General features: G+C 40.9%; 1 protein-coding gene and 1 long non-coding RNA gene across 2 annotated transcripts; one reads left to right on the plus strand and one right to left on the minus strand.

Moving 5' to 3' along the window:
- Positions 1 to 8,866: 8,866 nt before the first annotated feature.
- On the minus strand, positions 8,867 to 14,157 carry otx5 (orthodenticle homolog 5). Its single transcript, XM_044201309.1, has 3 exons — positions 13,263 to 14,157; positions 11,843 to 11,994; positions 8,867 to 11,536 (listed from the first exon to the last, which is right to left on the minus strand). The coding sequence occupies exons 1-3, from the start codon at positions 13,357 to 13,359 to the stop codon at positions 10,898 to 10,900; spliced, it is 888 nt and encodes a 295-aa protein (XP_044057244.1). The 5' UTR covers positions 13,360 to 14,157; the 3' UTR covers positions 8,867 to 10,897.
- Positions 14,158 to 16,750: 2,593 nt separating this feature from the next.
- On the plus strand, positions 16,751 to 25,022 carry LOC122878502. The gene is made up of 2 exons (XR_006378500.1): positions 16,751 to 18,183; positions 24,052 to 25,022. It is a non-coding gene; the product is annotated as an uncharacterized LOC122878502 (long non-coding RNA).
- Positions 25,023 to 25,215: the final 193 nt, after the last annotated feature.

Here is a 25,215-nt window from a genome sequence, read left to right on the forward strand (position 1 = left end):
AGGAGATATGCCTGAAGTAGGCTCATAAGGTCAGCAATGTAGCAAATTCTTACTATCAGTGTGTCCCCTGTATGAACATGCTAGGGTCAAGACTTTTGTCATGACATGATAGTATATAGGGCACTCTGCAAACAAGCTAGCTAACCGTTGTGCTAAAATAACTTGTTGATCTTTTATAGTGTGCTGGGCTAACCTTTATAATGACATGTCAACTATTCTGCTATCCAGACAATAAATGGCAGTACAGAAATATACACATGCCTCCCGCTCGTCATTCCTCCCAGCTAGTGTCAGTTGTGAGTCTGAGTTGTGTTGCTGTGCTGTACCAGTGTGTGTCTGGTGTGTGTGTGAGTGTGTGTGTGTGTGTGTGTCGGCCTGTGTCTAGCAGGACATGTGCTTCTCTAGTCACACTGCTACCAAAAACAAGAGGGGAGGGAGAGGACAACATACACGAGTCTCTGCGGACATACGCTTTTCTCTCTGCTTGTTTCTCTACATCTCCCCCTAATGACCAGTTATGGGATTACACACGACACACACGGTACAAGCAAAAACACAAGTGAATAGTGAACATGCAGAAATTTTCTGTTTTCTCCCCAGTTGTTCACAAAATATACTGTTTACTAGAATGGCACTTGACAACAAATATTTCTTTAAATGTTGAGTCCAGCTTAGACACTGTAATGGTGGAAGAAAAAAAAACTGTAAAAACAAGTCCCTTTAAAAAAAATGCTAAAATATTAGTGAACATATTTTTTTCTTATTGAAAGGAAGAAATGTCCTTCTATATAAGCCAAAATATGAACATTAATGACACTTTAAACAAGTATCCACCACCTAATTTTTTAAATTAAGTCTTTTTTGAAATGCTATGTCTTAATTATGAGGTATTATCTTATCTTATCTTACATACCTATACTTATGACATAATAACTCATATTTGATGAAAAAAACACTTGGGTGGTGGATTTTATTAAAGTGGCAGCCATATGGCAACTGTGTCAGAAGGGCCCTTTTATGTAAATTTATAGGATTCTCTATAGATTTGCAAATTATGCAGGGTATGAAAGAGAATTAATCCTTGATGCTCGTGGTTTGGTGCACAGAAAACTGTGTTTTTCCTACAACAGAAGGTAGGCATATATATGTATACTGTATATATATATATATATATATATATATATATATATATATAGGCACACAGTACATATTTGTGTGAGTGTGAGGCTGCCTGTCCATCACACACAGACTGGTTGATGTGTTTGTTGTTGGCAGTACGCAGACAAACTGGCATGTAAATAGCCACTGAGTCACAGAGATGAAACAAACATGTTGACTTGTTGTTTTCAGAAGGGGTGTGTGTGTCTGCTCCTATGTGCCTGTGTGTTGGTATGTGTGTGAGTGCATCAGTGTGTCTGACTAATATTTTGTAACTTAATGGAGGCACCCCCTGACCCCCCCCCATCAGTTTGTGATTGGTCTGTGGCTCTAGCATCGGGGATTAGACCATGTTTCCCCACTTTACGTCCCCTGTTTCTCTCTCCTCTCTTCTCTTTTCTATTTCACTCTCTCTCTTTCTCCCCACATCACATGATCCATTACATCACGGGATTGAGGTCAGAGCTGGATTAGGGCGAGCTCTGCGAGCGAGCAAGCAAGAGAGGCAACACTGGAATTACTGAAAGTGAGGGAGGAGAAGTGGGGAGGGGGTGTTCAGATGGACTGCAGATGAAGAGAGGAAGAGAAAGAGGGAGAAGAAAAGAGCGATGGGAGATAGGTAGAGATTGAGACAAAGAAAGAGGAGCACAGGGAGGCAGAGAGGGGGGATGAAGATATGCAGGGGTTTACTCTAAAAGGGGGATTGAACAATGCAAAGGTCAATTGGTGTCGTGTCTGATGCTCTAAATGCAGTAAAGTGTGTTTGACAAAGTGGAGCTCTGTAAGAATAAAACATTTAAAATTATTTTGCAGAAGATGATAGACGTATTCACCATGCAGTAAGTCAGATAAAGGAAACAGCAGGGGGAGGGCAGGAGCTCAGACTACACTGTAGCCTGCCTGCCATCACCCTTTGAGAGGGGAAAAGTACTACAGTAGAATACTAATATTATTACATACAATTGCCTATAATCTTTATTGAATAGCCCATTTCATAATAATGTATATTATATTATTGGGTTATGTTTATAATGCATTAATGTGTATATCACTTTAATGTTGCAGCTGGTAAAGGTGGAGCTAATTTCAACTACTTTCTATACTTTATCTGCTGGGTAGCTTGTGAATTTCCCCCAGGGATCAATTAAGTTTTATCTTAATCCATAATATTACATGATAATTTATTTGTTGATTATATTTTGTATATTAATCTGAATCTGCAAACTGACCCAGTCAGTTGCAGCATTTGTCATACCAAACATAACAAAATAAAATCACTGACTTCAACAAAGACTCAAAGTGCAATTACGCACTAAAAATGTGAGAAAAATGGAATTTGTTAATGTTTTCACTGTTGGGTTGAAGTTAGAAATCAGAAAATAATTCCAGGTAGTAATTCAGAGTTAGCATAAAAAAACAATGCTAGAATAAAAAGCATGCACCGTAAATTACTTGAATGTTGGTTCACCAATGATCTAAATCAGTGGTCCCCAAATTTCTGGCTTATGACCCTTAAAAATGATGTAATGTGTACTTGCGACCCCTCATCACTGGTTGCACATGTCTACCGGTTGTAACCTGTGTGATCTTTTTCTTTATTTAATTTTTAGAGGCCCGAAGAGGTCAATTATCCAGTAATTTGGTACAAAAATGGAAAAAATTCGAGGAAAGTGAAGTGTTTTTTTCTGGTTCTGATTCTGTTAATCATCTCATGACCCCTCAGATTTATCTTGTGACTCCTTGTGGGGGTTCTGACCCCCAGGTGAGCATGCACCTTGCTACCACATCTCTACATCTCTACTATCCCTCGTCTCTGTGTGGTCTTCATTTACTTGTGTCTTTTACTATCTCATCTCGTCTCGTGCGTAGTTCTCTGTGTCTCAATTCTATACTTTTTCAGAGGGTCCCACGTGGTGGCTTGGCATCATCGGTTTTGAATGAAAGTTTATAACAAAGTGCACAGAGTTTCATGGAAAACTGTAAAGTTGTCAGTTTAACAGTTTTCTGGCATGTTTGAATCCTGATCCAGAACAAAGTAAAGAAAAGAAAAGAACAGAAAAATAGTCTGACACAATTAAATTACATTACACTGTTTTTGTCCTGGTAAACACTAGGGATCCTAAACTGACCCTGTACTGGCACGGCAGAGATCAGGGTGAACCTGTAAGTGCCAGACTACAGATTAGACTACATCACACTGGCATGAAACTGGAACTGGATGGCCTGACTGGGCCTGCGATTCCTCCAGTCTGCTGTTCAACCAAGGTCAAAGAGCAATGTCAGAGCCATGTTTCCCCGTTGTGTGACTGTCTGGGGAGCATTCACCTTTGATATTATTGTTTATTGCGAGAGTAGAAAGTAGAGCAGTTAGAGATAGGAACCCTGTATCATTATTTCTTTACTGTTTTCCCTGTTCTAGCTGTACATGCTGATGTTTGGTGGACTTGATCTGTGTTATGTCAGGGTTTTTTTCTATTTTTATTTGTGGGAGGTCAAAGTTTAATTAACGATACTTTATGTCCCATGATGCACTGGGCCTGCGAGAGCATCTGTCACCGGGGGAACATTGGAACCAATTTGTCATCTGGAGAGGGAGAAGGCTTTAATCCTGCCGATGAAAAGAGAAATGTCCAGAGAAAGATGGACATGCGAGTGGAGAGAAAGGGGAAGTGGGATGATGAGGAGAGAGTGACAGCACAGAGACGAAGAAGAGGAGGAGGAAGAGGACGACAAGAAGGAGGAAGAGGGAGATGGTAATCCTGTCTAATTCACTTAGTGTTGCGCTGAGGGAGCAGGACACTAAGAGGATTTAGGACATTCTCTAAATTAGATCAGCAAGAATAACAAACTGCAAGGAGAGACGGAGTGGAGGGAACGAGGGGGCACATAGGGAAAGGTGGCACGAAGGAGGGAACATGTGAAGTGATGGTGGGACACAAGAGATAGCTTACATGCAACAAGAAAATGGCACGAAAAAAGTTTGTTGCCAGTTTGAATCATTTTGACAGGGAAAGTTACACACTGCTCTCTCTTCCTTTAACATCTCGTGTTAGTACGGTAGGTGCCCTCGAGCAAGGCATTCAACCCCCAAGCAGCTCAGAGGTGAAGAAGAGTTCAACTCGCTGTGACCGATGATGCATCTACCGTCTTAAAGTGAAGCAGAGCAATTCTGAGAAGAAAAAAAAAGCCTCCTCGCAAGCTCAGCGAAACTTGCAGGAAAGACAAAGTTGCAAAGATCAGAAAAGTGTTCAGAGAGACATCAGCAACCTGTTGCCTCAGGTGACTGAAAAAAATCCCCCAGTGTCTCTGATCACATTTGTGTTTGATATTCTAACTAGTACCGAACACCAAATGCCACCATAATCCAGACAACTGTTTCAGTCCAACATATCATTAATCTGTTGCTCTAAACTCTGACTTTTACTATTAGTGATATTAACTAGGTGTTAAGTTGTAATCTGCAGTAAAGCCCTTAGCAGAAGTGTATGCTGAGGTTGACAGTGGCTGGTTGATCCATTCATACTGTAATACTGATCCTGTTACCACTACTAGCCGCAGATCACTCACACCTACTTACACTGCAGTACAGTGTGATTTAGCAGCATTACTGCACGATTACAAATCTTATTTAATGACTTATGCAAATGATTACATTGTTTTTATGTATGATCAATTTGATGATTTGAGAATAGCCATAGATTTATTAAGCCAAATTCAAAACAGTTTCATTTGACTGGTTTTATTGTGTTCAATGTTGGGGCACAATAAAAGACAGTTGATGCTAATAATTGACTACAAATGAGTAATTGTTCTGAAACAAGCACTTAGGTTTTTAATTAATTGCAGAATGATTTTATTGAATGGCTGGCCCATGATTATCATATGTTAATACAGACATTGTGAGGCAGGTTACTGAGATTTACCAATATGTACATGTGTCACTCATGTTTGGGAAGACACAGCTTGAGAAAGTATTGGAACACTGTTCTGTAAGTTAAGTTCTTCAGTAGTGTTTTCAACTACTGTTTTAACCTGGTCTGACTTTGTTTTGTTCCCACACAGCAGAACAAAATGTTCCTCACTCTACCCCGAAATGATCTCAGTTCATCTGTTTCATCAAGGATTTTATTTTATTCAGCAAACAAAAGAAAAACATTGTTTATGAATTTGTGAACTGTGTGTGTGTGTGTGTGTGTGTGTGTGTGTGTGTGTGTGTGTGTGTGTGTGTGTGTGCCATTGTCTGTGTAAACGTGTTTGGTGGCTGTGTCTTTTATCTGTAGCCGGGTTTGATAATGACTTTTTGCATGTGTGAGTTTGTATTCATATATATGTGTTTGATGATTGTGAATGTGTGTGTGTGTGTGTGTGTGTGTGTGTGTGTGTGTGTGTGTTTGGGCGTGTGCTCAGCGTGTGGATGCTTGGCAGCGTTGGGATTAGGAATCGATTAAGAGGAAAATGGACTGCATGACAGACTGGAGGGAGGAAGACGGGAGGAAGGGAGGGAGGGCGGGAGGGAGGGATGGAGGGATGATGGGGAGGCTGGTCAGCCTGTGGCAAGATTACAGTGTGCCTCCAGAGCAGGCGGCCACCAGCTTGTTTGTAGGGGATTAGAGATAGGAAAGAAATGAATCATATTTCTAAGTCCTGAGTGTATCTGTGTCTGTGTCTCCGTGCTTCAGAGTCCATATGCTGCTGCTGGGGGATTACAGGAGCACACTGCCTGCAGAGCACAGGAGTGGGTCTATCTATCTATCTATCTATCTATCTATCTATCTATCTATCTATCTATCTATCTATCTATCTATCTATCTATCTATCTATCTATCTATCTATCTATCTATCTATCTATCTATCTATCTATCTATCTATCTATCTATCTATCTATCTATCTATCTATCTATCTGAGTCTCAGTTTACACGCTGAATTGACTGCTCACAATATCAGTGACACCAAAAAACTTTTGAAGTATAAAATTTGGTTGTCAGAGCAACAATGTAGCATTTTCTACATATGTAAGTTGGTAAATGAACACCCACTAAAGCCCAAGCCCTTTAGTGACCGTAGTCTACTGCACTTTGTAATGAGCTTTTGGGCTGCGGTGCCAGTGTTGTGCTGTGTCACCAGAAGGCAAACACTCAGTTACTGGGCAGTCTGAGTAGAAAGGTGCAGCAACCAGCCATGACAAGTAATACTGGTTATGGTGTAGTCTAACAGGGATCAGTATTACTATTATTATTATTATTATCATTTTTTGATATCATTTTTTGAAACAGTCTTAACATTCTCTAAACTGAAAGTCAATCAATCAATCAATCAAACTTTATTTCTATAGCACCTTCCAACAACCGAAGCTGAACCAAAGTGCTGTACAACATAAAAAACAAGATAAAAAATAATAACGATAATAACAAATAATAATAAAAGTACAAATAGGTCAGCAGAGCACATAACAACATTAAGATAAAGAGAAGTGTCACAGGGCCACTAAGTGTTAAAAGCTATTCTAAATAAGTGGGTTTTAAGTTTGGCTTTGAACAAAGGCAGGTCAGTGATGGAACGTAAGTCAATGGGCAGAGAGTTCCAGAGTTTCGGACCGGCCACTGCAAAAGAACGGTCGCCCCACTGTTTGCAACAAAGTGCAACTGTTTCACGGGACATCACAACTCACCCAAAACATTTCATTCATGCTTCAAAACCTAGTTATTGTGTCAGTAAATTGGCCAGTGCCTCCAAAATGACAAGTTGTTTTGTCATTGTGCGAGCCATGCTGTTCGTAATGTTTAGATGTTTTTTTCACCATGGCAGTCAACCCTGGAAATGTTTCTTATATACAAATCTCTGTTTTGTTCAACTTTTTGTTGACACTGACTGCTTACCGTGCTATACAAGAATGTCAGTTTTGTCTAGCTGAATGCTAGTGTGTATCGCACTGAGCTTTTTAGATTCAGATTTCAACAGTAGGTAAAACGCAACTGGGAAAAGTCAGTACTGTGCAATACTGTAGTACACAGAAAAATGATATGCACATTTGTGTGTATACAGTACATTTATTTGTGTAGCAATGTGTTACATGTACTGTAAACAGGAAATTCACCTTTGATCTTTCATGTAAAGTCATACACTGGCACCTGGCAGGTAAGTTTCCATGTCATAGATATTTATGTAATATACATGTATGTCTGAGAGATTTTGATCATTGAATGGAACATTTTGCATGTGATGGCTCAAACAGTGAAAGAATGTTTAGAAATTGCGAAGAGTATGACAATTTCACTAAGAATCAACTCATCATTACTCCCATTAAGCATTTCACAGTTTGCAATGTGAAGGATGTGGAAGCGAGCGCTACACCCTTAAACTTGCAGGTTCATCATCAATTCAAATGTGCACAATATTTTCTACTCAAGTTCTGATAAAATATCTGGAAAATGTTTGTGTAGGATATCCATGTCCTGATTTCACATGAACAGGAAGGCTGCACTCCTCCCACGAGAAAGAGAGGACAAGAGTCTGCAGCCATGCTAGCAGCACTGTGATACTGTATTTAGACACAGCGGTGCTTTGAGCTAAATGCTAATGTCTGCATGCTAACATGCTCACAGTGACAATGCTACTGTAACATGCTGATGCTGAACAGACATAATGTTTACCATGCTCACCATCTTAGTTTAGCATGTTAGCATGCTAACATAATGCTAATTAGCACTAAACAAAAAGTAAAGCTGAGGCTGATGGGAATGTCATTAGTTTTGCAGGTATTTAGTCATAAACCAAAGCTGTGGACACATTATAATTTGTACCTAATGATGGTGCTAATGGTGCTAGATGAAAAGTTAGGGGATCACCGAAATAATGTTATGGGTTACATAAATATCTGTATCAAATTTCATAGCAATCCATCCAACAATCCTCTTAACAATAGTTGACTTCATGGTGGCACTAGACGAAAAGTCAGGTGATCACCAAAGTCATCAGGATCCATCCTCTGGAGATCATGAGCATCTGTACAAAATTTCATGGCAATCCATCCAATAGTTTTATATTTCATTCTGGACCAAAGTGGTGGACAAACAGACCAACATGGTCATCCCTAGAGCCAAGGCACTAGCGTGGCTACAAACAACAGCACCAGTTGACAGCCGTGAGTGTTACATGTTGGGTTGGACCATTCATCATGAGTAAAACCCATTTTCTTTTCATAGGTGTATCATTGTGATTCAAGACCCACAGATTTGTTTCAAGATATCAAGCACCTGAACACACCATGAGCTAAAACCTTTCATCCAGTGCATTGCTCACAACCCCCGTGGTGCTGACCCTCCGGCCTACCGGCGGCAGCAACACACAGAAACATTCAGCAATCCAAAACGATCTGTCCGTCTCTCATATTTCAGTTTGGGGCTGGCGGGAGCAGTGGGACTCTGTATTATTGTTAGTTCTAATCTGTTTTCTGTCCTCTCTGCCCTGCTCCCTCTCATCTCTGCCTTATACCCACTCAACCTCTTGTATGGATTAGTGGAACGCTCCCAGAAACTGATTCCCAATCTCCCCTTTCTGGATGTCCGACACTCCCCTTTTTCTCCTATTGCAGCCCCAAACGGCAGAGACACATGTCACAGGTATAGCCCTACCTTGATTCGACACAGACAGCCAACATACAGTGATTAAACACTCAAATCCAATGACTTACAGAACACAGCGACCCAAGAGTTTTAATGAAGTCGTTTAATGTCTCAGAAACATCATAGCTATCTAGCATGGAAGTGGTGAGACTGGTCGAACACAGGAGACAAATGAAATATACAAAATAATTCATGTCAGAAAAATAAGCAGAGAAGATTATAGTAATGCAAAAGATAAAAGTACAGTAAATGATTAAGAAGCATAAACAGCATTTTATCCTATTACTGCTACTTTTATTGGATAAACCCCTGAGTTTGAAAAAAAGAAGAAGAAGCAGAAACCAGAAAAATATAAACAGAAAAAATAAAAAGTTGGCAGTTTTCTAGAAATTAAGAAAGAGAGAGATTCTGTTGGGTGGAGCGCCTGCGTAACAACTCATTGCCGATACCAGACATGATTGCATTTTCAAGTTTTAATATTTACAAAAGAACAACAAAAAAGCATATTAGCAATGTCCATGTCAGCTGAAGACATACTATTAATGATGATAGTAATAATACTGATAATAATATCAACTTCAAAACAAATTACCACAATTTTTACTTAAACGAATTCACAAATTTTTAAAGAAACATAATATTGTTTAAGTCTAATACAAAAAAAAAAATCAAACGATACATCAAACACATAAAGTGGTACCCATCACATCTTTACAGGTTGGAGTTGAGAGAGGCACCAAACTCTCTGTGCAAAGGGGAGGGGGGGGCTGCATGGCGGCCCAGTCCCTTCCCTTTCTCTGGTGCAGTCTTCTCTCCCATCAAATACCTCACTGTAGCAGTTTATCAGTAAAAAGGTTTACAATAAAATCATTTGTAGATTCAAAAACTGCTTCAACAGTCCGCTAACCTCATGCAAACACTGTGAGATGGAGTGGGGGGAAAAGTACTTGGCTGCCAATAGCCACAATGAGACCATTGTTGCCCAGATTGTCTGGAAGTGATCCTATTAAACTAACAATGTACGAGCCATTCTGCTAATGATTTCAACCATGCTCAAAGGCAACAGGTTTGTACTGCAGTCACTTCAGTGACCAACTCTACCCCCTCCGCTTGTATCACACACAGGCTGCAGAGGGTCAGTATCATACAAGGCTACTGGGAATCATCAGCTTCTAATTTAATACCATGTTTCACATGGTATTAAATTAGTGGCCACCCTGTAAAGACACCTCTTTAAGATGTCAGACTGGGTTAGCTGAGTTGTTTGGCTCAAAGCTTTTTGAGTCAGCTCGCTGATGAAAAGCAGCTTTGTAAAAAAAAAAAATACACCACAGAAAATACAAGACAAAGTCTAAAAGGAAGAAATAAACATGAGCTTGGGCTGTCGTCACTTCTTGTGCTTTAACGATTTGAAGGCTGTCTATGCAGTAAACTTGTAGGACACTGAAACTGTTGTTGTGCTGCGGCAATTGACAAAAAAATAAGCTCTACTTCAAATGTGGTCCAAGGCCAGTCAAACAGTTTCTGAATTCAGCTCTATCAAACAAATTAGACATTTGACTCTATAAACCAAAATTACTGAGTCATGAATCAAAAGGATGCATTCAGCGTGTGAGAAGTGGCCTCCTTTGTTTATGCATGTTCACTTTAAATTCTCTTGTCATCAGTATTATAGTTATACTGTATTTAAATCACAACAATATCGACCCTCTAATCCACTGAGCTGGAGAATTAAAGCTGTTGTTCTTTCTCACTAATTTGATTTTATTGTACAAATTTCGTAATCCTGTTTTCCTTGTACACAGCCATTCTTTGATTTCAAGGCTGATTTCTATGCTTAACTTAGAAACACTACTGTCATCTCTTTTTTACAATCACCAAACCAAGCATCAACAGATCAGTTTACTTCCACACATTCTGAAACAGCAAAAATGAAGACATTATTTCAGCTGGTTAGTTCAACTGATATGATTAATTGATTATTATTTCCCAAGGTCTCTTCCTTCTTCTAAAACACACCAAAAGTAATCTTAGGTTATTCACCCTACTTAGATTTTGCTCGATTTCTCACTTCTTCCTCTATCCCCTTCCCTCCCCAACCCCCACTTCTTGTTATTTACAAGACCTGGAACTTCCAGGAGTTCTGGTCTTTGTAGTCCAGACAGTCAGTGGCATTGAAATTGAGCTTCCAGGCAGCTTGGTCCTTGTAGTCTAGACAGTCGACAGCTCCAAAGCCCAGCGAGGTGGCTGTGTAGCCCTGGGAGGACAGCGAGACGGGGGACTGGCTGAGGGGCCCACCCATCGAGGAGGCTGTGATGGGGCTCAGGGCGCCTCCGGTGCCCGACAGCTGCGGGTGCATGGGGGACAGGTAGGAGCTACAGTCCAGGCCAGTGAAGTAGGAGGAGGAGCCTGCGTAGCTCTGGCTGTAGGCTGGGGCCTGGGTGTAGGTCATGGGGTAGGCGGTGGTGCGCTGCATGCAGGGGGTGGTGGAGGCAGACAGGGGGTCTGGCAGCGGGGAGATGGAGGCTGGGCTCCAGATGGACACTGTGGCACTAGCAGAGCTGGCGCTGGGAGTGATGGCGGTGCCTGGAGGAGGGGGTGGAGGGCTGTAGGGTCCATTGGTGGGGTTGGCACTGGCCTCAGTGTTGGCGTCACGAGCAGGGGAAGCCTTCTTTTTAGGAGGCCGTGGTTTGGACTGGCCTGTGCTCTGCTGCTGCTGCTGGCGGCACTTGGCACGACGGTTCTTGAACCAGACCTGGAGAATGGCAGGGGCATCACAGAGGTCAGTTATAATATCAGTACTTCATTATCAAATCCAGAGCTTTAAATAAATAGTCAAACTGTAAAAACTGCTATTGTGAGGAAATCTCTATTATTTCTCTCTCTCTCTCTCTCTCTCTCTCTCTCTCACACACACACACACACACACACACACAGCCAGACATTTCTTTCTTTCAGTGGTAATAGTAGTAGTAGTAATTTGTTTTTGCATCAAAGTACTTATAATACCAAAACGTGCAATACTAAAACAGTACACTTATACTGCTTTGTAATGTGTTACCTGGACTCGGGACTCGGGCAGGTTGATCTTGAGGGCCACCTCCTCCCTCATGAAGATGTCTGGGTAGCGGGTTTTGGCAAACAGGGCCTCCAGGATGTCCAGCTGTGCGCGTGTGAAGGTGGTGCGCTCCCGACGCTGTTTACGCGGGGTGTCTACAAGAGAAAAATCATATGCACATTTTTTTTATTATTAATATTATTATTGAGTTGTTTTTATTATGTTGGTATTTAAAAGATTCTGTACCAAAAGACAACGTGTCTGTGTTGGTTCAAACATGTAACACATAAATAAAAATCCTCGAGAATTTCGAAACAATTCAACAGGCCGATAGATTGGAAATAGCACCAGTTCCAGTCTGTATAAGCCATTAAAATCCCTTGATGCATTATTAAGGTAATTTTAATAAAGAACTCCACAAAATGACATTTTAACGATTGCTTATGAATCAAGTAAATGATTTGAGTTATTTCTCTTCAATTCGCAAATAGTAAAACTTTGCTTCACCCCGATTCTACATTTTGCCCGAGAATGTCGATTTTTATAGATATTATTTTACAGAACATGTCTTGGAAATTACCGGATGGTGATTAAATACATTTTAGTCGACGATTTTCATCGGACTATATCGGCATCTGGTGTCATATACCAGAAGAAATGTGGTGTTTTTAATGGATTCGAATAAAATGATATTACAGTCTTATGGTTCTATCTTTCATAACAGAGACTGTTTGAATCGAAATATACAAAGTGAAGAAACGAAAGTCACTCCAAAGCATAGATTCTGAATTTTCAAAATTGTCTTGACTTTTCGTTGATTGAAACTCTAATCTGCGACAGGAGGCCAAGCTTTGTAACACGCCTTCTGTCATCGGTGCCAAATCTCGGCATCATTTCATTCAAGTCTCTTCTCAAGGATGACAGATGCCGATCAGGCCATGTAGCCCATCCGAACAATATAGAAGTGTTCATTAATGAAAAACATTATGGTTCGAAATAAAATACAATGAGCATCCTTTCGTAAATAGGTTACATGATAAGAGCAGCAGATTGGAGTCTGTTTTGATGTTAAGTCTGTGTGAGAACAGGCTGCGTTTCCATTCACACACATTTTTATTGTTTTTTGACTCTATAATCCGCTGAACTTATAGGTCAAGTGAACACATGTTCTGATGGCTGAAGAATTAGAGACAACTATTCATACTCATAAAGCATAATCTTACAGCTGCATTTTAAAAAATGACAAGTGAACTGGTCGTTTTTTTACTGGCCATTTTACGCAAATAATACAACAACATTTTCTGTGAATTATGTCAGTATCTGCATTTCAAAATAACCTTTTTCTCACTTGAAACAACAATGAAACGACAGATTTAAATTATTGAAAAAAACATACAGTCATAAGTCATAGGCCATTACTTACTGGGGTATCCAACGGCGGAGTGGAGCAGATCCATGCCCGGGCCGGACAGCGTTAACCCGTTCACGGCGTAATGGGGTTGCTTAATGTAGGACATCATGCCTCCTGCTGGCTTTAAAACACTCCCTCACTCCCTCACTCTCTCTCTCCTTCTCTCAGACCGGGGGCTGGGTCTCCTAGCTAGTCTCCAGGGGGTGTCTCTCTCTCTCTCTTTCTCTCTCTCCCTCCCTCTCTCTCTCGTGTTTTTTTCTGTCACTCCCTCCCTCTCTGTTTTTTCTTTTACCCTGAGTTGTTTGTCACTTAGTTGTCGTTTTTGATTTTTCCTTGCTGGCCTTCTCCTTTACTACCTTTGTATGCTGCTCTGACTCAGTTCCGTCGAACCAGGCACCTGTGTTCTAACTGCGCAAGTAACGGCGCTGTGTCTTTACGCCTGTTGGAACCTTACGCGTAAAAACGTTGATTTAGGGACAAGGTGTATATTTTATGGTTCCTCTATCCAGATAGGAAGGACAACAGCAACTAAAATCAACCCAAGACTATAAATGAACACACCTCATTAAAAAATGACAATGGCTAACTAAACAAGACCCCTGCTATGATGCAGTTTCTTCGTCCAAGTCGTGCGTAATTGCTGTGCGCACCGACGTCGCCAGGTGAAAGATACCAAAAGCAGCAGTTCCACAGCAGTTCGGCCGTCTGCGGACTGATGGGTGCTGAAAAGTGTAGGGGCCCCTGACGGTGCCTGGTCCCTGAGGAGAGGATCTGGATCTGCAGAGTGAACAAGTGAGGCGAGCAAGAATAGGCTGGCTAATTAGAAGTAACTTCTTACCCAAGTAGACACCCAGAGCCCTCTCTCTCTCTCTCTCTCTCTCTCTCTCTCTCGGGCGCGCTTACGCAAACGCACGCGCGCACACACATAGAGGCCTACTGTCATTAAGTATTCATGTTGGGCCAGTAGTGCTAAATATGCAGTGTTTAGGACGATAATTTGACACAGGAATATGCTTCTTACAGCGTTTCAAGTTTTATTCTGTACGTCTCTTGTATTTAAATGTGTTGAAACGTTTAGGCTATGATCCAACTTTCTGTCGTTGCAGCAGCACTGCCGCTGACACCTGTTGATATGTAGCTCACATATCATCAGTAAAGGCGAATTTGAAATTTGTTCGGGTTCATAAAGGCACTTGGCAAGTTTACCTCAAACAATTATGGTGAATGAGAACCCCAATCTGAGCCTTTTGCAGGTTTTATTGTTATGAGCCATTTTCGAAATTGGCCTCCTAAAATAATTGGGCGACCCTGCCGGAGTGTGGAGGCAGAGGGAGAGCAACTGAGAGGCGGAGAAGGGGGCACAGGCCGGATTAGAAGCAGCACAAAGACCGCGTTGTTCTGCTATTAAATCCCCTTCTGATCCCCAACATGCTCCCTCCGGCCCATTTATCCATTCATTCACTACTGTCGATAACAATAATAGTGATAATAATAATAGTAATAATAATAATAATACTAATAATAATGTTCCGCCTTATATCATGTGTGACTGTTGATTTACATAATTTAATGGCAGACTTACATAAATATTCTTGTGGTAAATGTATAATGTAATCATAGATATTTGATATCAAACTTAACAAGTTATAGAGGAGGATAATACGGAAAACAGGCAACAAAATAAAATGTTAAATAACTATTTGTACTGAAATAATTTAAGGCAGGAGAGGACACATTAGGTCTTATTTGTAGTTTCTATAAGGCTTTAGCCTATAAAATATTTTCTATCTTAGACTTACTGCTTTATAGTCCTTCATATTTCCAGCATTATATCTTGGTCCAAACGTTAGAGCTGAGGACAGTTAAATGTATTTATTGTTTTATTAATTTCTACAACATATTCTATCAGAGGCCTTGGGTTTTTTTGTCAGGCTCAGTGCGTATTTTCAGACACCGAGTCGTGTCTCTTCTCTCTGGGCTATAGTTTGGCCTGTGCCATCCTCTGCTGAGAGACAATTTCACAGTGTCCAAAGCCGATTCTCTGCGCTTGTTAATTGAATCGGATTTCTTATAGTTTAAAATCCACACACACACACACACACACACACGCACACACACCCATGTAGCTACAGCCCAAACTGTATAAGGGGTTTATCTAGCTCTGTAAAGCCAAAGCGGAGATATAAAGACACACACAGAGCGACAGAGAGACTTTACCGGCGTGTTTGAACGTTTCTAAATCTCGAATAAAATGTCTTCACCTGCTGAGGTGAGTGTGTGTGTAGCTGTTTGAGTAGGAGGCGTGTGTGTGTGTGTGTGTGTGTGTGCTGTTGTTGTTGTTGTTGACGTTTGGATACCTTCTGTCTCCAGTGGACGCCTCACCTGCTCACGTCCAGGTACGCGTTGTTTGTTTGTTTGTTTGTAGCTCAGGCAGCTTGGACTAAACTAACAGGAACAGGTACTCGAGCTAACTGCAGGGAGTCCGACGACAAGATGTCTCGAGTCCTGACAGAAAGAGAAAAAAAAACGGCGGGAATAGCGAGAGACCTCAGATATGCCTCAGAGCGCGCGACACTGCTATGCACGCGCACACTTCACGCACCTGCTTCCCTCACACTTGTCTGTTGCGTACTGAACTTTAGAAATGTATTCATCATATTTCAACACACATTTTCACGCACTCCACTATGATAATAGTTTTGTGCTATTTTGTGGCAAGACTGTGAAAAGACTAGCATAAAAAACGGATAAATCAATTAGGCCTAGCCATGTTTTTTTTTAACTTTTAGCTGTGATAAATGGCTTTTTTTTCTGCTGCAGCCTCTTTACGCGTTATTCAACAATACAAGAACAATAATAGGCCTACACGATGCAGTGAGATAACGGTAGGCCAACAAAGTCGTAATTAATCGAGTAATTAGCCTAATCATCAATCAATCCCATGAATCAATCGGGTAAAATAGCATGGGAACGGAAAATCCACTTCAATACAAGAGGCCTATAACCGTGGCGTTTGTGCATGCCAGTGAAAAATGATACATTTATTTCTGGTTCTCTACATGGCTCTAAAATTACATTGTTAGATTGTAAAATATCAGAAAAAATAGGATATGAATGTTGCTCTTGAGTAACTTTCCAATCCCTTACAATGAAAGTGATTAATAATAGATTTCGGGATAGGCCCATTGTGGAAATATCATTGTAAATTACATTCTAAATTCCTATAGTGATACTTGAGTTACACTCTTCCGAGTACAATAAGCACTAAACAGTCACACAGTGTAAGTTCCTATAGAGGTGGCATAGAAACACAGTGATTTGTTCATTACGTTGCCAATTGGTTTATATCACCTACAATGAATGATCAAAAAAGTTACCAGCAAGTGTGCATTCATGGTTTTTAATCAGACAGCAATTTGGACAATGGATTAACAAAATCAGTTGTCTAATTTATTCAGTTTGATTCATTCCATCATTGTTTTTCCTCCAAGTAATTTAGTTTGAAAAGTTTAATTTTGTGGGTTTATGTTAATATGGGGAATATGCATAATTATATAGGCATGGCCTAAGATAAGTACTGTATATTGATTCTCTTTAAGATCAAGCCTATGTATTTTATTGTTGCATGACATGTGATGTTTTGGGTTGTTTGTGTTGAAATAGTTTGGACGCACTAGGACCCAGAGCAGACGCAAATTAAGGACAACCAGCACATAAGAGGCTTAGTACATCTAATCTATACTCCTACACACACACACACACACACACACACACAGCATTTCATAAACATCCCATTTTGAAACAAGCACGCATACACGTCCCAAAGGCAAACACAGCCATTGTATTTTCATTTAGTTTTCATTTTCTCCAAACTCTTTTATTCCCCTTGTTGACCTTAACTTCCATCCCACTTTGTTGGAGAACATTGGCCCATATGCTCCACTATTTCTCTCATCGCATTTCATTAGCAAACGTGTATCCATGTGTCCTTCAATGAACTAAGAGGCAGAGAGAAAACTCATTCGTTCTAGACAATTATAGCAAAACAGGACCATTCTCACACAATCTTCCTCATCCGTTGGGTCATGTATGCATGTATATCTGTGCAATACAGCCGCCTGTTTTACTATTAAATCAACCGTACAGCCACTCTGACAGATCAAAACTGAAAAAGGATTTCAAACTGAAATTAAAATGAAATTCGACTCGGGCATGGCTTCAACACAGTCCTCATTCTGATGAAGCTTCCTAGGCCCTTTTATTAACTGAAACTACAGTTTCTTTCTATTTTGTTTTACAGAAAATTGAGAGTAATGAAACAAAATTTTCCCAGAATCATCCCTGGTAAACCAGCTTTTGTTATGCGCATTTGATTCCAATCAATTGACCAGTTTGTGTGTATGATGATGCTGAAAATATGAAAAGAGGAAAAACTTGTAATCATTAATGCTCGTGTCTCCCTTATTGAATGATCAATGACGTGACATAAACCAAAAACCATCACGTCCCAAAAGACCCAAAACACACACACACACACACGCATTATATAACACTTTTCCAGCTGTTAAGTACCTCTGACATCATGTTGTTCAATACACACACTGTATTTTTGTATGTCTGTGTGTGCACACTGTGTGCTTATAGTGTATGTGTGTATGTGTCTGTGTGACAGTTACACACACACACACAAACACACACACACACACACACACACACGCACACACACACACACACACACACACAGAGTTCAGCCGATTTATCATAATATGCTTTATCTGAAAAGTAAGTATCTTACCTCGGGATAAAGGGAGGAAAGAGGGGTTTGTGGCCAGATTGACAGAGGAAGGGTGGATGGAGAGAACCGAGTGCTCGCTGCACAGGGACAGAGAGCAGGACCGGCACTTCTGTGGCTGGATCGATCACTATTGATAAGGTAACTGAGCATTATGGGACGGGAAGGAGCTGCGCTGACAGAGAGGGCCACAGTGGTGTGTGTGATGGAGAGGCAGGTTGAGTGAGAGACAGACCAGGAGGAAGGCATGTGGTGCTTACTGTGGGACTGGTGGAGGTCAAAATTAAGGAAACTGGGTGGAAAGTTATGGATGGGGGTGGAAGGAAGGAAGAGTAGAGGAGTGTGATGATAAAACAGGGCAGAAATAAGTGGAAGAAGAGAGAGAGAGAGAGAGGCAGATGGGGAAGGGGGTGTGGTGGGGGTTATGGGAGGAGCGTTGGGACAGACCCAGTCTGAGTTTTCTGAGGGTCTTGCTGTGAATTTTGTCTTTCTTTTGTTGTTTTAGATTTAGTTGAACTATTGATAAGACTGTCATTTTGCAATTGAGATTGCTTTGATTCTGTGTTTTAAATAGGTATTTATCATATTCCTGCAACTGTCTATATATGCACATATAGTTAAAAAAATAGTGTGTGTGTGCGCGCGCGTGTGTATTGAGGTCAGTGTGTGTTAACTCCTCATTAAAGTGATGTGAGGATTACTCTGCGTGAGTCAGGCCAGACCATGTGTCTCTGCACTCCTCTTCCATCTACAGCAACACAATGGGCCATATCAAATGAAGGTCCCATACTGCATACAGGTTAAATTAAATGGCCCTGCTGTCAGACTGCCATTACATGCCATTAGTGTATATATAAGAGTATATATGTGCAGGAGCATGCGTGTGTGTGTGTGTGTGTGTGTATGTGTGTGTGTGTCCATTTAGCAGGACTTGGGTTGTCAGCAGTCTAGGCTAAAGATAAACTCAGTCTATGGTCGCTTATATAATGATAAACTACATAAGTATACAAGTGTACATACTATATACAGTATTTAACCTACAGGGGTATATATAGACATAACACAACATGGTTTACTAGCACTAACTAACTACACCAATAAAACCTTAATTAGATATATTTATTTCGTTCAATACTGTTAAACATTAGCTGTGCAATTTCACATCGATAGTGTACTAAACATTACAAGCCTAAAATATTGGTATGTTTATAATTCTGCTACTGAATATGTTTTATATGCACAAAAAATACTGACCTAGGTCCACTGCCAAAATTTGCACAAATTACTCCATATAATATTCTACCAGTTGTCCACCATATACTGACTATGGAAGTTAGTTGTAATGACTGTAACAATGTTTGGGGAGTTAAGGAGTATTCATATATGGTTCTATTTTTCTTTTTAAATAATCCTCTTAAATGTAGATATAAATATAGTAATTCCCCCCATATTTATGCTTTCACACAATTTATGTCTGAGAGAAAAAACTCAAACCAATGCCAGTTTTTTGTACTTCCAGCTTTTTATCAACTCAGAGTGAAGCCAAACTTCAGGTTTGCAGACTGTTCGTAGTAAATTACCAGCCAACTGGTCACAAACAGTGGTTGGTCCCATCCATTGAAGGCCTATGCTCAGACAGGGAAACATGGCTCCTAGGGGGCCCAATAATTGTTATATGACTGTTGTAAGAATAGCCTGTAGTCAGTGGTTATTGCCCAGGCTGGGGCGTTAACCAGCTGAGAACTGGATGGCTTTGAAAACTCAGTTCCAGGTTTATTTTGACGAGTTCTGGCTGACAATCCCATTTTTTTCTCTGTTAATTGGAACACATTTCACAGCATCAGATAAAAGAACTACGTTATGATGGTTATGTGTCTTCATCCTACATGGGACCAGCCGCTGAAAAGTTCTTGGTGCATGCATGATGTATGTGACAGAAAAGTCTGACCATGAGTTCATCTGTAAATAATGTCTGGCCAGCATCTTGATCAATTTCACAGACAGTAGACCCCCTGCTGCGTGCATGTGTGTGTCCTGCTGTCTTCTGGGGGTAGACAGATCGCTAATCCACTGCAGACAGCAGCGGGGGTTGGGGGGTGTACGCTGTGTGTGTGTGTGTGTGTGTGTGTGTGTGTGTGTGTTCACTGTCATCATTTAGCCCCCTCCTTGACCACTGTCTGGGGTTTTAGCAAGTTAACACCTGTTCATGCCCTCATACTCATACACTTAGATAATAAGATAAGCTGAGCAATTTCAGTTGCATTTGCATATCCAGACTGTTAGCAAACCATGTGATCATGTTTTATTCTAATACTGAGCATCAAATGTTTCTGTATGTAATACCTCTATGAAAGAGCTTGCATCAATTATTTACTGTAATAAAAAGCAGCTCCATGAGCATTTTCAATGGCAAACAAATTATACATGGCAGCAATAACTGGTTATTTACGAGGTGACTTTTCTTTATAGTTAAATGATTCCTAATGATTCCTAACATAATTATATGTTATTATAATTTATAATTAATAAAAAAACTTTATAATTTGTATCAGGTCGTAAGTCCATTCAAAACATTTAAAAGAAAAGAGAAATAGAGACTAAAATATGAAAGTGGACAGTGCTTCATTAAATAATAAATCAATATATTGCAGAATGTGTGGTTCAAAAGCATTTTATGTATTTTGTGTTCAAGACAAACGACTTTTTCTTAAATCCAGCTGATTGTGCAGACATTAGATGATGCATCACTTCGTAAAGAAAAAACTTATTGAGCATTTAGGCAGGCAGGTGTGTGGACAAGGTGCAACACACACACACACACACACAATCTTCAACAAAGCTCATATGTGCATTCATGCGTGGTTTCATATGCACTGCCTTATGAAGGACTGTGTGTGTGTGTGTGTGTGTGTGTGTGTGTGTGTGTGTGTGTGTGTGTGTGTGTGTGTGTGTAAACCCCCTCTGAGCATGTGTTCTGGGAACATGTGTGTGGTGGGGAAGGGGGACAGTTTGGGTGTATGTGTGTGTGTGTATATACCACCCGCCCCCACCTGCACCCTCACCACCCCATATGGCAATAGACAGCAGTAGTAATCATGGAAGTGGAGCAACAGGCCCTGAGCCTCACTAATCCTCTGCCACACTCCGACACGTGCCACACTGATGCATATACCCACCCTACAGACACACACACACACACATACACACAAACATGGTTATTGGAGACACCATTTATGTACACATTTATGCCTACACAGATAGACACACTATGCACAGCAGCACACGAATGCATACACCAATGGACAGAATAGAGTGGAATGTTCATTATATTGTCTGCATTAGTATGTAAATATATAAAGCACAGGTGGACTCGCCACAGGTGCCTGAACAAACTCAGGATTAACTTGCATCATTGAGAACACTGTGTTAAACACACACATACACATCTTGTGACTTGCAGCCACTATTTGGCATGCAGGAGCCATAATGCACCATCTCTCACTCTATCCACAGTATGAGTTTGTTTTAAATTGCACACAATTTAAATGTAATCTTTTTTATGAAGCTATAGCGTGCATGATGATTCGAAACTCGAGCAGTGCAATGCAAGTGCAACATGCTGGTAGAAAATCACAAAGAGTGCTTTTTGAATGACCATAAGCACCTTGCACACACACATGCACATGCAATCGCACACACAAATAGAGTCACACACGCGCTTACAGCGACACGTACACACACAAAACCTTTTAAGTGTGACGCACAAGGAGACAGGGCTACAATGGCTCTGTTATTGTTAATTGGCCGTTTAATCCCAAGGAATGCGTCTGATTAGTACCCGCCGGTGGGTCAGGATCTTGCTCAACACTCTCCTTCACAATGGACACGCTGTAACAGAGATCTGGGAGCAGGCACACACACCGGTGCACACACAAACACACACTCACACATGGACAAAAGTGTGCACATATACATTCGGTTTGCACAAGTCTCACAAAGAAACACACAATCAAGCATCAATGCATGTGTGTGCAGACACGCGGGGCCACAGTGGCCTCATATACCCCTTGCGTTAACACACACAAAGTGACCACACATACACAGCAGAATACCCAGCATGCAACTTTACTGTAGAGAAGCAAAGGTGAACAATAGTCTGATGCAGAGAATGTGATTTGAAAATGAACACATCTCACCCTTACATTTAGCTGCATGTGTGCATGTGTTGTATCCATTGCTAGCCCTCCAGAGTCTAGTCAATCACTCCTTTAAGAGAGAGACAGAAAGACACTGTTTTGCATATTACTATCAGAACCTAGCTAGCTTGCAGTACATTTTTTACTTTGCCAGTAAAGTATTTCATTAAACAGCATTAGCTAAAAGGATAGCTTTCACCATTTTGGACACGACTCTGTGAGCATGGTTAAGACCCTTTGACGGCGAAAATTCACATCAAAGTTCACCAAATTAAGTTGCACTCCGATTTACTTTGCTGTAGCTGTTGTAGTCATTCCAATTAAAATGAACTAGGTTGTGTGCAAAGTTTCGCTATGATAGATGCTAGTTTGACCGGGCCCTAATGTTTGTTTTGGAGTCAGGGTGAGGGGTGATGCTTAGTGCATGCTACAGTGCTCTGCATGCATAACAGAGCCCATTGTGTCTCAGTATATTTACTGTAGTGTGAAAAGATTGAAACAAACTTAATTAAATTTGAAACTTCACGGCATGAAGATATTTTTAACTGTTACCGGTAAGGGATGAATAGAAGAAATACACAGAGAGAAAAGGATGATGGGACGGTCAGATTGGTTGCAGGTAGGTAGGCAGGGTCAGAGTTGACAATGGTCTACGTGTATGTGCGTGCGCGTGTGTGTATTTGTGTGTGTGTGTTCTGTAGGAGGTCCAGGCAGGCTGCATCACTGCTGACACACTGCTGCTGGTAAATCCAGCTTAGTGTGTCTAAAACAGGACTACGAAATCTGCCACAGGGCCCCTAATGCTAGGGCCGCTGTCACCCTCAATCACTCACACACACCTAATCCCCACGCCGTGACCCAACACACACACACAGTCTCACATACACACACACTCACACACATACAGCCTGGCTACCCGATGCACTGGGCCCATTCAGCTTGGCAAGCAGTCCCAGTACCAGGAGACACCAGCCACAGGGTCAACATTTCATATAGGGGGAGGGAGGAAGGGGGTGATGGCGGAGAGGAAGGAGAATGTGGTGTGGAGGAGTAGGAGTCGGAGTACTTTGGGTGAGGAGGAGGTGAATAGGTGGAGGTAGTGGTAGAGGTGAGGCAAGAGCAGGTAGAGGAGCAGAAATAGGAAGGCTAAGGTGGCTGAGGTAGTAGAAGGTTAGGATTTGGGGAGGGACGACAGGGTTGGGAAAAGAGAAGTTGTATGAATGGAGGGGTGAGGTAGAGGAGAGAAAGCACAGCCATGGGGGAGATGGAGGTAAGGGATGTGAGGAGAGGAAGGTAAGAAGTGCATGAGAACATAGGAAATGTGTTAAGGTTGGTAGATGGGGTAAAAAGGGTTGTTAAAACAGAAAATCACTGAAATCACTTTCTTACTGACAGAATTTTAATATTAGACAAAAAATGTATTAATATCAAGAGCCAAAACAATTGACTATATATATATAGACAAGGCCTCAGTAACACCTGACCTTTTCACACACACCCCCGTAAGATAAAGAAGTTAGTTGGGTCAAGAATGTGGATGAATAGCCAGCTAGTGAAACTATTTACATATGTACAAGCCCCCAACAATTTAGCTAGTATGGACAACATACAGTACATACAACTTCATGACCACCACTTTGATCTCTGTGACAACATGGTGACATGGTGTACTGATTGCTGTGGCTTGCATGATTACAGTAAACCCTCTGGCTCTCTGATTTCTGGATCTATCTTCCATGTTTATTTTTCTGTACTCATGCAAAGTGGATGCCTGTTGGTCCTAACAGTGGTTCTCTTTTTTGTGTTCTCCCAGCTTATCATGTGCATGCAGTGCCAGACATGAGGATGAAGAGGGAAACATGAGACATGTGCACCTTCAAGTCACCAGTTAGAACACCAACCTTCTCTTTTTCACTGTATTCAGAAGGCCAGTTTACTTTTACCAGTACACTGTTGTTTCTGTAAATAAATGTGAAAACAAATATACTAAGTGCAAAGTACATGTATTTGACTCATGGTAACGTAATGGCTTTACCCATCAAGATGGCTGTTGGCATGGGGTTAATGTAGGCCAAGAGATTTCATATGCCAGGATTTGTATGCTTGTATACAGACTTTCTTTATCTAAGAAGACATGAAATGCTCCAGCATGTAAGGTAAAGTGCGCACAGAGAAGAATTAAGTTAAAAGGCCTATCAATGTAACTTAGGATCGTCTTGCACTAGTAGCTTTAAGTAGACTAGCAGGGCTTTTTCCTGCTCTCACTGAAAATAACTAATACAAGCCTCATAGCCTAAATCCTAATTATGTCTGCAAACAAACTGAGGATCCACTATTTAACTATACCTGTTCTCAGTCCCAGAAGTGAGTAACTGTGACAAGTCAGATTAGTCCGTTTTTTTAAAATAACCCTACTATATTATTCATTACCTTTTAAAATTATTATCTGTCTGGAATTGGGACCCCAAGCCTGCAGAATTACATCATGTATCCCTATCATGTGGCTCTCACATAGATACTTCAAGTGTACAGTAATCAAAAGTAAGGCACTGAATTCTGGGCAACTCTTGTAATTTCCAGATTTCCCTCCAGTATCACAAATACACAGAAAGGCTGTATAACAAGTTATAAAACTCTTATTCACATAATCCCTCACCCAATGCCTTGCAGGTAAGTAAGAATGGAAAAGTTTTTTAAGTAAGGTTATGTAATCAAATGTAAATCCACAGCATTTTCCTGCATTGTGTTACCTTCTATCTTTAATAAAATAAAAGCAGACTGTCATTGCTGTTCTCTGTCATTGCATGTGTTCATGTATAAGTGTGAATATGCGTGTGCCGAGAAATGCTTATACATTCAGATTGCAAGTAGCATTCAGTAATTGAATAGGACAGTGATCCGTATCCTCAGATTGATGGGTCATTGTGGTGGAAACTCAGAGTGACGGACACACACACACACACGCACACAGAGAGGC

This window comes from Siniperca chuatsi, linkage group LG7 (genome assembly GCF_020085105.1).
Source record: "Siniperca chuatsi isolate FFG_IHB_CAS linkage group LG7, ASM2008510v1, whole genome shotgun sequence".
Lineage (NCBI taxonomy): Eukaryota > Metazoa > Chordata > Actinopteri > Centrarchiformes > Sinipercidae > Siniperca > Siniperca chuatsi.

Excerpts from the sequence above, each read along its gene's own strand:
- otx5 (XM_044201309.1), bottom strand. The coding sequence starts at position 13,359 with ATGATGTCCTACATTAAGCAACCCCATTACGCCGTGAACGGGTTAACG. Across the intron at positions 11,995-13,262 it reads CTCCGCCGTTGGATACCCCA|ACACCCCGCGTAAACAGCGT; the intron begins GTAAGTAATGGC and ends TTTCTCTTGTAG. Across the intron at positions 11,537-11,842 it reads TGCCCGAGTCCCGAGTCCAG|GTCTGGTTCAAGAACCGTCG; the intron begins GTAACACATTAC and ends GCCATTCTCCAG.